Source organism: Plecotus auritus (genome assembly GCF_963455305.1).
Source record: "Plecotus auritus genome assembly, chromosome: 1".
Classification (NCBI taxonomy): domain Eukaryota; kingdom Metazoa; phylum Chordata; class Mammalia; order Chiroptera; family Vespertilionidae; genus Plecotus; species Plecotus auritus.
In genome coordinates this window covers 216,969,268-216,984,234 of record NC_137770.1, presented here as the reverse complement: position 1 = coordinate 216,984,234, position 14,967 = coordinate 216,969,268, and the positions used below count along the sequence as shown (strand labels likewise).

Below are 14,967 nucleotides of genomic sequence, written 5' to 3'. Positions count from 1 at the left end.
GCTTCATCAACTTAGATTACAGAACCTGAGGGGAAGAATAAATATGGTGGTCCCTTAATATTCATCAGTGGTTTAAGAACCTAAAACACGTACCTGGAACATTCTGAATGATATTCGCCACTAAGGCACTAAAATGGCATCGTATATCCTTCAGTGTGTCAGAGTCTTTTTCATTTTCTGCTTCCAGGAGTTGTCTAGTTAAATCTACATACTCCAATAAAGTGTTGTTGAGGAAATGTGTTTCAGCATCAAGGCCACCGCTTGCACTGAAAATATTCAAAAAAATGAGTGATAAAGAAAAGTGATTTTAAACTATAAATGTAAATCAAAACAAACTCCAAGTAATCAAAATTGGAACTCTGCTTGTTCCTGGTAGCATGCAACTTAATACACAAAAGTTAAATGAATGTGTGCTTGGCTTACTTAGATATAAAAATAAATGGTGCTTCTTGCAGTTGGCTCCATAGCTCAGGGGTTATGTAAAAATAAAAGGTGCTTCTTAATCAAGGAATTACTACTGCAATTTATATTATGCAGTTCCATATCTAACTTTAATCAACTATTCGAGTGCCAAGTATTACTCCCTCTCCATCAAAATATACAGCTTTCAGAGTAAGGAAATAAAGAGGCATACGGGATAGGAAGGACCAATTTAGAAAGGAAGAAAGAGGAAAGACTAGTTCTACCCAGTCTCATAGTTGCGAAGCATATTCATAATATTCCTTTAGCACAATTCTAGGACAGGTATTATTTGGGATATAAAAATATAAGGGAATTCAAGTAACAGTGCTGGTTTTCAAATCTTCTCTCTAGCTCCATGGAGCTGCCTCAAGAATCTCTGCAATAAGATTCTCTTTGAGGTGAAGGCTCTGGCGCCTAGAACCCACTGAGTGGAAGAGGGTCATTTGGTTGGAGTCAGAAGTCTCGGATTCCACTCTTGTTCCATCAGTTATTAAGCCTGAGATTAGCATCTGCTTCAGAGCATTTGACTAGGAAAATAACTGACTTATTATATATGAAAGGCCCAATGAACTATAAGTGCTACATAAATGATTAGCTATTATGTTTACATTTATTTTGGTCAGCTTTTCTGTGTTATACTTGAAAAGTACATCTAAGATATGTGATTTTAAAAATAAAATTATTTTTTACTAGTGAATAGCTTCTAATAAACATCTACAGTACAGGGTGGGACAAAAGTAGGTTTACAGTTGTTCATATTAATAATATTATTATTAATAAATAATAATACAAGAATAAATTCTATGTTCTGCATATTCACAACTATTAACCCACTTTGCCCACCTTGTATATTGAATGAATTCATGATGAAAATTTTTCCTTTATTCTGTCAATGAGTGTTTTTAAACTCCAGGCCATGCTTTATTGGTGAATGAGAAACCAATTTAGCAGATTGCAACCCGGCTCAGATTCCACTCATTTAAGAAATATTCACTGAGTTACCTACAATGTACATAGGACCAATTAGGTCAACAAAATAAATATCCCTGCCTTCTTGACATTGAGAATTCATCTTTTTGACTTAGTCAAGGAAATAAAAAGCCAGACATACAATAGTGTTATATTCATTTCTCTTAAAATAAATAAATAAATAAATAAATAAATAAATAAATAAACAAACAAATAAACAAAGCACACAACTGTGTTCAAAACCATTACTGTTCAATAATGAGTACGGCTTTGGCAGTTAAGTTTTAAGTAAGCCAACATCTTGCAGTTCCCAAACAGTATCATTCGAAGATTCTTCACTCATTAACACACATTAAAAGCAACTGAAGGAGGAGAAAAGTGATTCAGATGAGTTTTAGGTTAATTTTACGAATCAATCCCAGCAAGTTTCAAGTTTACTTTTTTCTAACTGGAACTGCTTTATTTATTTTTTTTTTTGGAGGGGGGGGGCAGAAAACAGAATGTTTCTTTTTTCTTTCTTTCCATTTTCTGTACAAGAATGGTAAACCAAGGGTTTAAATTCTCACTGATTAAAGCTCTATTTTAAAAGCACTTGTCAAAAGCATACGCAGAAATAACCAGGATAGATGCAAAAGTAACAATCCTATACCTGTTTGATTATTAAGACCTTCAAGATCTCTTTTCAGTTGCCTTTTTGGGAAATGGTCAGATGCGTATTTTTCTCTTTCAATGATCAGGCAACACCCTTACCTCCTAAGGAATAGTTATTTCTCAACACTAAGCTGACGAAGTTCTCCGCCAGGGGCTGCTCTTCGTGTCAAGATGCCTCTACTCCAGCAACAACCCCAGGTTTTATGTTTTCATAGGCGACGGGTGAAAACAGTTACAAATTATGTTTGTGGATTTCATATTGCCCCCCAGCAAGATAGATTAACAGTTGAATGGAATAAATATGCGAACTTTATTATGTGGCACCTTTAATTGTGTGATTTTTACAATTTTTACAAATCTAGGAGAAATAGATCTTAAAAATGAGGTGAGAAATAGTTAAATTAGTAATAAAAATAAAAAAAAGAGGCTACTACCCACTTGCCTGGGTTACTACATTCCAACAAATATCAAAATCATAGGAACATTATCGCCAATTTTTACCTCAAGCAAACTAGAATGTTAGTTTGCTTGAGGTAAAAATACATTTTTTTAGCCATCAGTTAATTTCTTTGACTTTGGTAAATAATGTTTAAAAGTAATGCAGACAGGGTAATTTGGCTGCAAAGGTGTTTTTCTGTTAGGTTTCATGAGAGAAAAAATATGTTCCCTAATTATTTCAAAGTTTAAAAGAGCAAAATCCAGCACTGACCTGTGACTAATGACACCAGCATCTGCCAGCAGTTCGAATATTCGTACCAGCTGTACTCGTAAAATGTCTCGACGCCTGCGCCGTTTCATATTCTGTTCCAAGGATACGAAGATATCAATTAAAAATCCTTCAGGGAAATTTATCAAAAACCTCGCAAGGGTGTGACTTGCAAAGAATACTGCGAATGTCTTAGAGCTTTGCGGCTTATTGAAATTACGTTGGTTGTGTAATACGGATTTCAAGCTCTCTGGTAGCTACCGCACCAAAGAGATATGTGTGGATAGTTTGAAATTAATGAGCAAATAAAATCACATGACATTTTCCACGGTGATTGATACCCCTTGTATGGGGGAGGAAAATAAAAATTCTACTGTTACTTTTAGGTGATTTACCAACCTGACAACTTTAGAAGGACTGAAGCTTTTAGTTAACCTGTTCTCTTTGACAAAGAATCCCTAAGATACTTCCCGAAATAGGACAGCAGGGCAGGGAAAACATCACAGGAGGGACAGAAGAGTCCTCCGATTTTGCTCATGCCTACGTTTTCCATTTTAACACACAGAGACAAAAAAATAAATACAAGAACAACAAAATAAAAATGTCTTTAATCATTATGATATGAGTAAATGTTCTGTCTGATTAGGGTTGAAGTACTAATGCCTAGGCAGGGGTCCTCAAACTTTTTAAACAGGGGGCCAGTTCACTGTCCCTCAGACCGTTGGGGGGCCGGACTATAGTTTAAAAAAAAAACTATGAACAAATTCCTATGTGCACTGCGGGCCCGGGGCCCGGGTCGAGTTGGCTGCTAAGCAGGACAGGCAGTGGCACCCGGCGGGCCGGATAAATGTCCTCAGCGGGCCGCATGTGGCCTGCGGGCTGTAGTTTGAGGACGCCTGGCTAGAGCAACAGGTGCAACACCTCCACCCGAGTCAGCTTCTCAGGGGAATTGGTACAGCACTAGGACGGAGCTCCCTCACCCCTCCTTTGGATTACTTAGTTATACTGCAATCTGTATAATGCAGAGCGGTTAACAACATAGTTATTAGTCTTCCACTTTTGTGTCCACACACTAGTATTTTGCCTTTCAGTATACATACATATTCAAGCAAGGCTTAAAAAATAAAAAGTATTTTAGCTCTTTATGAAATTTTCAGCAATACACTCATATTGACCAGGATGGCTTCTTAACAGTCTTTGAAGATTTCTGCAAAGTTTTAGTTGACTGGTTTTTATTTTGTCTCCATAGAAAGACTGTGAGTCTAAAGCTCTGAAAATATATCTTACATTCAAGGCACACCACTGGACACATTCACTTGCTATGATGACTTCCCACCCCCTGAAATGTAATATAAATACTGATACTTAATTTCGTTTCTGATTTCACTTCTCCCTAATAAGTCATTCTGAAACAAAAACTGAATTAATTACAAAACAGGAAAACTGTCACTACTCTCTACAGCAAGCATTTCAAACTCGCGGCCCGCATGCGGCCCACGACGACTATTTTTGCAGCCCACCCAATATAACGGTATGTAAGAAAGTTTTCATAAAGATTTCGAAACTTAATTTTTACAATATCCTGTTATACATAATTATTAAAACGAACTACAACGTTCGCTAATGACCAATTACTATAATTGTGTTGCATTCATTTCCCTTACGCGCAGGCGCACCATTTCTCTTCACTAATACTAGCAGCGAATATTTTAGCAGCCGATTGCCACGTCATTAGTGTGTGGCAACAGGAAATAGTTTGCTTTTGGAGAACAAGAAAAATAGGTTTATTTGCTTTACGCTTATTAATTTGTGCAGTTATTCAGTGTCTGGTTAAGTTAATGTTCAAGAAAAAATACTAATTTTTATTAAAATGTTCTATTACTTTATGTTAATGATTACTTATTTATTTCAGCCCTTTGTATTCAGCATGTCTCAATCAAAATAAACCTACGTTTCTATGAACATTGAAGCTTTTATTTTTTTGCGGCCCACATAAACTTAAACCTTGTTTATTTGGCCTGTGTGAGCCTTTGAGTTTGATATGCTTGCTCTACAGGGCTGGATGCTGTTTTAAAGTCTCTAACAGGGTAGCTCTTCTCACCATCTTCCTCTCTTGTTTAAATTCCTCTGTGGCTCTCCAACGTTAATAACACAGATTCTCAGTGCTCTACACCAGACTCAACTAAGATACTTCAGAAACAGTTTCTGGGCTCCACTCTAGAAATTCTCCTTCAATAGGCCCAGAAACCTGTAATTTTTAACAGGCTCTCCAGGTGTTTCTCAGATGCCAGTGTCCTATGGGGACCACTGGTCTGCTGGATACAGCTGGACCCAGGAGTCCTCCCTGTCTTCCTCTCTAGCATAATCAGTCCCTTTCCCCCTTATATAATGACACAAAAGAACCTGCAATGGCCAGATTCTTTTATGAAGTTTGGAAATGTTGTTCCTCTGTCTAGAATGTCTTTCCCTTGCTTGTCCACTGGGGGACATACTTCAAAATTCACCTCAAGTATCAGTGCTTCAACCATAATGCCTTCCCTTCCTTCACAGGCAGAGCCGAAGGCTTTCTTCTCCGTAGCTGTATGGCCCCTTATCTATGGCTTTACCCCAGTATGCAACACATTGTTACAATTATGGTTCACACGTGTCTGTCCCACTGGACCTATGGTTTCTATAAGTGGCTCAGAACCTGTCACACATCTTTATATTTGGGGATCTAGGCCAGGGATTGGCAAAATATGACACTCAGGCCAAATTTGGCCTGTTGCTGCCTGTTACTGTAAATAAAGTTTTATTGGAATATGGCCATATCCACTTGTTTAGTGTCTATGCAGCAAAACTGAGTAGTTGCAACAGTGACAGCATGGCCAGAAAAGCTGAAAATATTTACTATCTTGCCCTTTACAAAAAAGGTTTGCCGACCCCGCTCTAGACCCTAACTGTCCTCACTTCAGCCAGAGCCATTTGTTTCTGCATAAGATCTCCTGTGTGGGAAGGAAGAGGTCTGTATATTTAAAAAAAAAAAAAAAAAAAAAAGTTGAAAACTACAATAGATAATCTTTTATTTATTCGCTTCTGAATTTCTAACTTTGGTATAATGTGTAAAATACAGAAGACAAATAAGTGTTTGCCAAACAAATATTTAACAATAAAAAACTACACAGTTTACCTCTGGCCTTCTTTCGAGTGCTTCTTTAATTATGGGATGCAATTCCTCTATCAGTTCCCTAGAAGAAAAATGATATACATTCTTTCAATTAACAGCTGAACAGATATAACCTGACATGTACAAATATGTAAATATTAATATACTGAGGTAAATAGACAACAGTTAACCCTAATCCTACTGTTTAAAACACAATTTTTATTGTTTTGGTTGTAAAACAAATTTGTACATTGTAGAATGTTAGGAAAGCAGAAAAAATGGTATAGGCCACTTACTTGAATTTATAGAAATAAGTACTGTCAACATTTCTGTTCAATCATTTTGCAGCCCACATACATTTCACATAGTTGAAACCCTATCATATATATGATGGTATCCTTTTTTTTTTCTTTACTTAGTACTAGCATAAGGACTTTTATATGCAATTAATCAATTCACAGTATTCTATTATAGGTTGGAAATCATACTTTTCCTTAACATTTCATATATTACTGATGCATTAAATTTTATGTGATTTCTGTTATTATAAATACTGCCTCAGTAAACAACTTTGTACATTAACCTTTGTCTTTATTTCTGATTATTTCCTTAGAATTAATTCTTACAAATGGAATTAATGGGCCAAATGGTATAAACTTCATGAGCATGATAATTTTATCTTTGCTTATTTTCTGATTTAAAATGAAAAATTTGGTTGTTATAGAAGATTAGTAGAACAGAAAAAGCAGCAGAAGAAAATAAAACACATCCACAATCTTATCATCTATAGAAACTATCACAAAGTATTTGCCTCAGAATTGTTTCTATTTATGGAATTTTGCTTTTAAGAAGCTGAGATCATTTTTGTATCCCATTTTTTGCTACTAGCACCACTTGTCATAAAATAATCTTCCAAAATTTCATTTTTAATGAATGCTATTCCCACACCTCACATATTACAATTTAGTCTCTATTATGCATATCATCTTGGAGGCAAAACATCAAATACCACCTCATATCAATGGAGGATAATCTCAAAACAATAAATCCAGAGCCTAGAAGGCAATAATAAAGCAGATCTTCGGGCAAAAACGAAGGATTTGCTTCATTTATAATAAAAAACATCAAGAATTATGTAAAATATGTGTGTCAATATTACTTGTAAAAATAATTCAATTCTCTTAAGAGGGAAGAAAACTATCGTTTTAACCAATAGATTGAGTTTATAAGTTAGTAGAATCACTGTGTAAATAAATTCGGTAGGAATTTTAAGATTTAAATAGCATTTTATTTCCGGGACATATTTATACATAGTAAATATTTGATTTTCATAATCATTCTGCGAAGTAAGTAAGGTAAAAATCTTATTTCCTCAATCAAAATGGAAAAATAAAGGCTCAAATAAGTTAAATGACTTGTTCAGTGTTACATGGCCAATTAACCAGTAAAAGGACTGGTAAGTGACTCTCCTGATAAGTACTCCACTGCCCCCCGCCTCCCTGCAGCCACATTTATGTTCTTCGTGCACGGAGAAAACATATACAGATAATTACCTAAAAGCTCCTGGGTTGGTCCTGCCAAGGCCTAGAACAAGGGACTCTGTGATTTCCATGCTCTCAGAGCGCATCATTGGAACTATGTGCTTAAACAAGGATGAAGGGGATGGGATTCCAACAATCTGGAAAAAAATATATGTATTTATAGCACCCGCTAATGATAGTACATCTAACTAAATAATTGGACATTTCAACACTATTTGGCCAAGGACAATGGATAAATAAAATTTCAGAATGAACGGGCTTCAGAATCCACCTGTGGTGCACATACCTAAACATCTCCACACTTTATGCAACGATTCACTGCAAGTTCATTAACGGTACTGGGCTTTGAGGGTCTCTCCGACTCTCACCATCAGATAACAGGCGGACTCCCTCCATCACAGAGCCTATGTTTTTTGTTCCAAAAATGAGTGGAACAAAATTACTTCTAAAAGAGTCCTTGGTGTTGAAGTGGACCCCCACGTGTTATGTTTTCTGTTTCCTCCAGCCACCTCATAATATTTTTTGTCATGCCATGAAGACTAGATGAAACTGTTCTTGTCAAGTGTCATTTGTATCACTGCGTAATTTAGGGAAATTCAAAAAGATATTTAATCATTTAAATCATTCCTTTTGGATACTAAGAAGTGTGAGAACTATGGAAAATGAAATCAGGGAAAACAGGGACGAAAACGACTTAAAAAATATCCATTCTGATGACTTTAATGAGCATGGCCCCTTTTCTGTGAAGAAAAACTACATTTAGTTTTTTTATTCGAACCAGGACTCCATTAAAGCAGTAATGGGATTTACTGAACTCGTTTGTTTGTTGTTTTTTTTTCCATTATCAGTGCAAGTAACAACTACACTTTTTCAACCAGCTTAGTTTATGGTCCTGGAAAAGACAGTCTGACACGTGACTCCTGTGGCCCCTGATGCGGGGCGGACCTGGCACGCTTACTTTAGAATCTATGCTGTAGCCGCTGTCGGGAGTGGACGCCAGCGTCTCAGGAGGAGAGCACCTCACGGACCCCGCAGACGGAGACGCTGCCGCGGACGAGGCTGCGCTGCAGCACAAGAGCAGGTAATTTCTCCACAGGCCCACGTACGAGTCACTGCTCGTGGTCGTATTCACTTTCTTAGCATTGATGGGGCTACTGAGGAAAACAACGAAAACAAACAAACGAAACAGATAACACAACATATTTTGAAATTTTTAAGAAAACTAATGCTAGGGGCTATGAAGGTGAGTAAAGCACATATACAAGTCCATTAAGTCATCCACAGTGTCCTTAGCATGTTAGAAAGTGTTAGGGGCACTTGTGACAGCAGTAAAAACAAGAACAAAAACCTGAAACACCCATTACCGACGTGTTTGCTGGGGGAGATACACAATGAAGAACAAATAAAACAACGTCAGGCCCTAGCCGGTTTGGCTCAGTGGAGAGAGCGTCGGCCTGCGGACCAAAGGGTCCCAGGTTTGATTCTGGTCAAGAGCACATACCTTGGTTGCAGGCCCCTCCCCGCCTGGTCAGGGCGTGTGCAGGAGGCGACCGATCAATGTGTTTCTCTCACATTGATGTTTCTCTCTGTCTTTCCCTCTCCCTCCCACTCTCTCTAAAAATCAATGGAAAAATATCCTCAGGTGAGATTTAAAAAAATAAAACAAAAAATAATGTCAGATGGTGCTAAGTTTAATGACGAAGAATAGAGCAAATGGTGAGATAGGAAGTGGTGGTACAAGAGGGTCTAATAATTTAAAATATGGTAATTAGGGGAGACTTAAATAAGGTAAGGTCATAAATGTTACACAAGGTGAAAAGTGTCAATCTTCACTAAAACAAACAAACAAAAAAACACCCAATACACAATATCTGAGAATCTATATAGGTACATAGAAATACCAAAAACATATACACACAGGAACAAGACAGGGATGCCCACTCTCACCACTCCTGTTCAACATAGTACTGGAAGTATTAGCCATTGCAATTAGACAAGAGGAAGAAATAAAAGGCATCCAAATTGGAAAGAAGAAGTAAAGCTGTCCTTATTTGCAGATGACATGATATTGTACATAAAAAACCCGAAAGACTCCATCAAAAAACTAATAGACTTAATAAATGAATTCGGCAATGTAGCAGGATACAAAATTAACGCCAAGAAATCTATGGCATTTCTATACACCAATAGTGAACTTACAGAAAGAGAGACTAAAAAAGCAATCCCATTTACCATCACACCAAAAAAATTAAGATACCTAGGAATAAACTTAACTAAGGAGGTAAAAGACCTATATGCGGAAAACTACAGGACACTGAAAAAAGAGATAGAGGAAGACATAAACAGATGGAAGAACATACCATGTTCATGGATGGGGAGAATCAACATCATTAAAATGTCCATACTACCCAAAGCAATCTATAGATTCAATGCACTCCCATTAAAATACCAATGGCATATTTCACAGACCTAGAAAGAACTCTCCAAAAATTAATTGGGAATAAAAAAGGACCCCGAATATCCACAGCAATCCTGAGAAAGAAGAACAAAGTAGGGGGGATCTCAATACCAGATTTGAAGCTGTATTACAAAGCCACTGTTCTCAAAACTGCCTGGTACTGGCACAAGAACAGACATAGAGATCAATGGAATAGAATAGAGAACCCAGAAATCGACCCAAATCACTATGCTCAATTAATATTTGTCAAAGGAGGCATGAACATACAATGGAGTCAAGACAGTCTCTTCAATAAATGGTGTTGGGAAAATTGGACAGATACATGCAAAAAAATGAAACTAGACCACCAACTTACACCATACACAAAAATAAACTCAAAATGGATCAAGGACTTAAACATACGACGAGAAACCATAAAAATACTAGAGGAATCCACAGCCAGAAAAATCTCTGACATATGCCGAAGCAATTTCTTCACTGATTCTGCTCCTAGGGCAATGGAAACTAAAGAAAAAATAAACAAATGGGACTACATCAAAATAAAAAGCTTTTGCACAGCAAAGGAGACCATCAATAAAACAACAAGAAAGCCCACTGCATGGGAGAACATATTTGCCAATGATATCAACGATAAGGGTTTAATCTCCAACATTTACAGGGAACTCATGCAGCTTAATAAAAAGAAGATAAACAACCCAATCAAAAAATGGGCAACTGATCTAAATAGACCCTTTTCGAAAGAAGACAGAAGGCCAAGAGACATAGGAAAACATGCTCAAAGTCACTAATCATCCAAGAGATGCAAATCAAAACAACAATGCAGTACCATCTCACACCTGTCAGAATGGCTATTATCAACAAATCAACAAACAACAAGTGTTAGCGAGGATGCGGAGAAAAAGGAACCCTTGTGCATTGCTGGTGGGAATGCAGACTGGTCCAGCCACTGTGGAGAACAGTATGGAGTTTCCTCAAAAAACTGAAAATGGAACTCCCATTTAACCCAGTGATCCCACTTCTAGGAATATATCCCAAGAAACTAGAAACACCAATCAGAAAGGATATACGCACCCCTATGTTCATAGCAGCACAATTCACCATAGCTAAGATTTGGAAACAGCCCAAGTGCCCATCAGTAGATGAGTGGATTAAGAAACTGTGGTACATCTACATAATGGAATTCTACGCTGCGGTAAAAAAGAAGGAGTTCTTACCATTTGCAACAACGTGGATGTAGATGGAAAGCATTATGCTAAGTGAAATAAGCCAGGCAGAGAAAGATAAATATCACATGATCTCACTCATTTGTGGAATATAATGAACAACATTAACTGATGAACAAAAATACACCCAGAGACAGAGAAACATCAATAAGAACGTCAAACCTCAGGGAAGGTAGGGGAGGGTGGGAGTAAGGGGGAAGAGATCAACCAAAGGACTTATATGCATGCATATAAGCCTAATCAATGGACACAGACAACAGGGGGGTGGGGGCATGAATGGGAGGTGGGGGGTAATGGGGGAATAAGGACACATATGTACTACCTTAATCAATAAAGAAATTTAAAAAAACACAATAAAACACACTAGGAAAATCACTTACTTTATATCAACCTGCGGGGACAACAACTGAAGTCTTGTGTATGCAAACATCCAAGCATAGCTCACAGCTGCAGAGCAATGTTTGGGAAGGTTTTCTTGCTTTAAAAAACTGGACAGACTTATAATCCATGGGTCCTGGCCTTGGGTCACATGTGCAAATATCCATATGTGTGATGGACTAATCACATCAAACTGGTGGCTGATAGGAGAAGAATTCCATTCTGCTAATGTCTGTAAATCTATCGAGCTAGGGCAATACAGCAGAGTAGTCTAGGGAGAGAGAAAGCATTGATTACTGTACACTTCATGACTGAAGTTCTGCCACATGAACTGCTTTCAACTGCAAGCGGCCTGCTGCTAGTTTCAAAAACAGAGGATCTAAAGCAGGTTAATATGAGCTCCAAGATGGACATAAGAGAGTAGTGAATTCCTGAAATTGGACTTAAGGGTTTGCGTGCATGTGCCTACATGTGTTTTTCTGGAGAGAGATTCCATAGTCTTCATTATTCTCGAAAGGATCTACAAAACTAAAAGGTTGAGGACCACTACTTACATAATTCATATATGACTATGCAATTTTTGTGGGTGTACTGCAGCAGGTAGAGAGCCCCAAAACAAACTATTGACTTTCATGCTGACGTGCTCTACAGATTAAGTGGAACAGACTGGAAAATGGGCTCCTCTCCAGGGGTGCATATTCATAAATATTTGCTCAGTAATATTCTGGGATCTTATACTGAAGAGAAAGATTTACCTTCAGAACAAATTAGATGCCATTTAAACCACAAAAATGGAGCCTTAAGCTGAACAGAGACTCAATTTACTCCATCATTCAAGTGATATTTATAAAGCACCCACTAAGAGCCAGGCACTGCTTTAGGCACTAAAAGAGAGCCATCCACTACTCTTTTTGTTGGCATAATTCAGGTTAATCATCGAAAACAGAATTCTTGAAATTGTACAGATTTATAACCATCTCTTATATTTATAAAGTTTTCTTATTATCTCCCTTGGTTATACATAATCTGTGAGTTGTGAAAACCAAGTGTTATGCAGAAAGCACATAAACCTCTGGTCGGTCCATGCTTTCCAAAACAGGAATAAAAAGAATGTCAGGTAGTAAAGTCTAATAGTTACTCTTACATCAATCTTGAAATCTTAATATATGACTTTTATTTAAAATTCAAACTCAACTAAGCAAGTTTGCACACGATTTCTTAGTAATGTAAAAAATACAGTTTTTTCTTCATTTTAATGAGACAAATTACATTATGACTAGCATAAAATACTACATTGAATTTAAACTTATGTGGCAAACTAAACAAATACATTTATTGAAAATAGAGTGCAAATTTTTGCTCCAAATTTCAACAAAATTTTTCCATAGTAATTTAAACAGTATATATATATATATATATACATATATATATGTATATATATGTGTGTGTGTGTGTGTGTGTATATATATATATATATGAACATATATATATATATATATATAAAATATTACATGCCATAACAAAGAGAAAAAAATAGTCAACAGTAACATTAGATTTAAGAGGAACTTCTTAGATCAAAAAGACTGGAATTTTACAAAGATAAAATATTTTTATTGCTATGGGGATGTATACTAACCAACCATAGAAATAAATCACTGCAACTATTGTTTTTTATTGTGTGCCACTTTTTAAAAAGTATTTTTTATTTTTAAAGTACAGTTTTTAAAAATACTTTCTAATGCAGTACATTTGTAAAGAAAATTCATGTATATATGTGACTTAGGTTCTAAAACAAAACTGGACAGCATTCATTCATTACAATCCCTGCATTGCAGTACATTACAGTTACAAAAAAACACTGCAGTTACCTGATCGGCCCCCGTGAGATGTATGAAGCTCTCAAGAATGGATGGGCTCAGCCTGTCCATCACATCTATGGCTAATTCATCATCGCCCTATAAAAAAGACAACATATGTCTAAAACAATTTAAATATGTTGATTTGTTAAATAAATTGTTAAATAAATATGTTAAATAAATTGATTTGAGAGAGAGGAAGAGGGAGATAGAAGCATCCATGAGAGAGAAACATCAATCGGCTGCCTCCTGCACGCCCCCTCCTGGGGATGGAATAGGAAACCTGGGCATGTGCCCTGATCAGAAATCGAACCATGACTTCCTGGTTCATGGGACGATGCTCAACGGAGCCACACCAGCCGGGCGAAATTTAAGAATGTTTAAGAAAAGTAGCCAAATTTAAATAAATATTTACATTCACTTTAGCACTACTGGTTACAAATGGAATTGAGGTGGGTCAAAAAGACTTTGTTATGGAGTAAGTTATACTTGCATGGTTGTAACAGAAATGTAATAAAGATAGACAGAAGGATAGTTTTTTAGTATTTTCATTAGGGAAGTAAATGAAGTATCTAAATCTTACCTTGGGTATTTCCAAAAGTGCAAATAAAGCCCGTATTTCTCTAAGGACACTGACGGCCAATCTCCTCGTGGCAGGCCGGCTGCTACAGAGAATGACGAGAGCAAACCCTTCGACCACATGGAATACACTGGGATACGGGCTCCTTTCCAGAGGAGGGGGGTGAGAAGCGCCATTAGCTAGACCATGCTTGAAAAAGAAATAGAAGTTAAAAATGAAATTTCAAAATGTATTTACAGACATTCTAGTAAAACAACTAAGAGTAAAGTAAATCATAGAAATTATGGCTACAAGCCTGTCTCAGCTCAAGCAATTTAAATGATCTTGACTTTATAAAAATGTTAACAGTGTACACAGTGGAGGAAGAAGCACTTACCAGTAACCGGCAGTCTAAACAAGAATTCTGTATCTCACCTCTATCATTCAGTGGCTACTTTGTCACCTTGGAGCTGACACTATTAGTCACTCTTGGGCTGACATTTCTATGTGGGGTGTGAGGGGACTGGATTGTATCCTTTGTACTCAGAGCGGAGGCCCAGCAGCGGTTATCACCTGGGAACTTGTTACAAATGGATTGTCAGGCCCCTGGTGATTTAGATGCTCATTAAAGGCTGGGAAGCTGGGTTGGCTTATGATCCAGTTCTAAAATCCAAGGTTCTATGACTTACACATTATCATAAATCAATAATTTGGGCACCTTTAATGGTTAAGAAGGACACAAACTGTATATGAGAAATAGGGACTGGTGCCAAGGACAAAACAATCAAATAACTCTAATGAAAGGCTACCCGCGTTTTTTATTGTACCAGCTTTAAATACACTGGAAACAACCTAAATCTGAACTAGAATTGCCTCTACTACCTATGTTCGTACAAAACTCACTGTTATCAAAGGAAGGTTAGACACAAAAGATGATGTACTTAAGATATGAACTACAGGAGAACTCAGTTTCAGGGATTATAAACACTTTGAAAATGAATAAAATGAATTAAACATTT

General features: G+C 36.9%; 1 protein-coding gene across 5 annotated transcripts in view; it reads right to left on the bottom strand.

The window, feature by feature from the left end:
- FRYL (FRY like transcription coactivator) overlaps positions 1 to 14,967 on the bottom strand; it is a 262,703-nt gene that overhangs the window by 76,195 nt on the left and 171,541 nt on the right. For all 5 annotated transcript variants that reach the window (XM_080646343.1, XM_080646344.1, XM_080646340.1 and 2 more), the window contains 8 exons: positions 13,973 to 14,158; positions 13,402 to 13,488; positions 11,536 to 11,804; positions 8,433 to 8,628; positions 7,487 to 7,611; positions 5,958 to 6,015; positions 2,792 to 2,883; positions 94 to 266 (listed from right to left, as the gene is read on the bottom strand). In XM_080646343.1, the coding sequence (XP_080502469.1) occupies positions 94 to 266; positions 2,792 to 2,883; positions 5,958 to 6,015; positions 7,487 to 7,611; positions 8,433 to 8,628; positions 11,536 to 11,804; positions 13,402 to 13,488; positions 13,973 to 14,158 (1,186 nt within the window). The remainder of the gene's footprint in view (positions 1 to 93; positions 267 to 2,791; positions 2,884 to 5,957; positions 6,016 to 7,486; positions 7,612 to 8,432; positions 8,629 to 11,535; positions 11,805 to 13,401; positions 13,489 to 13,972; positions 14,159 to 14,967) is intronic.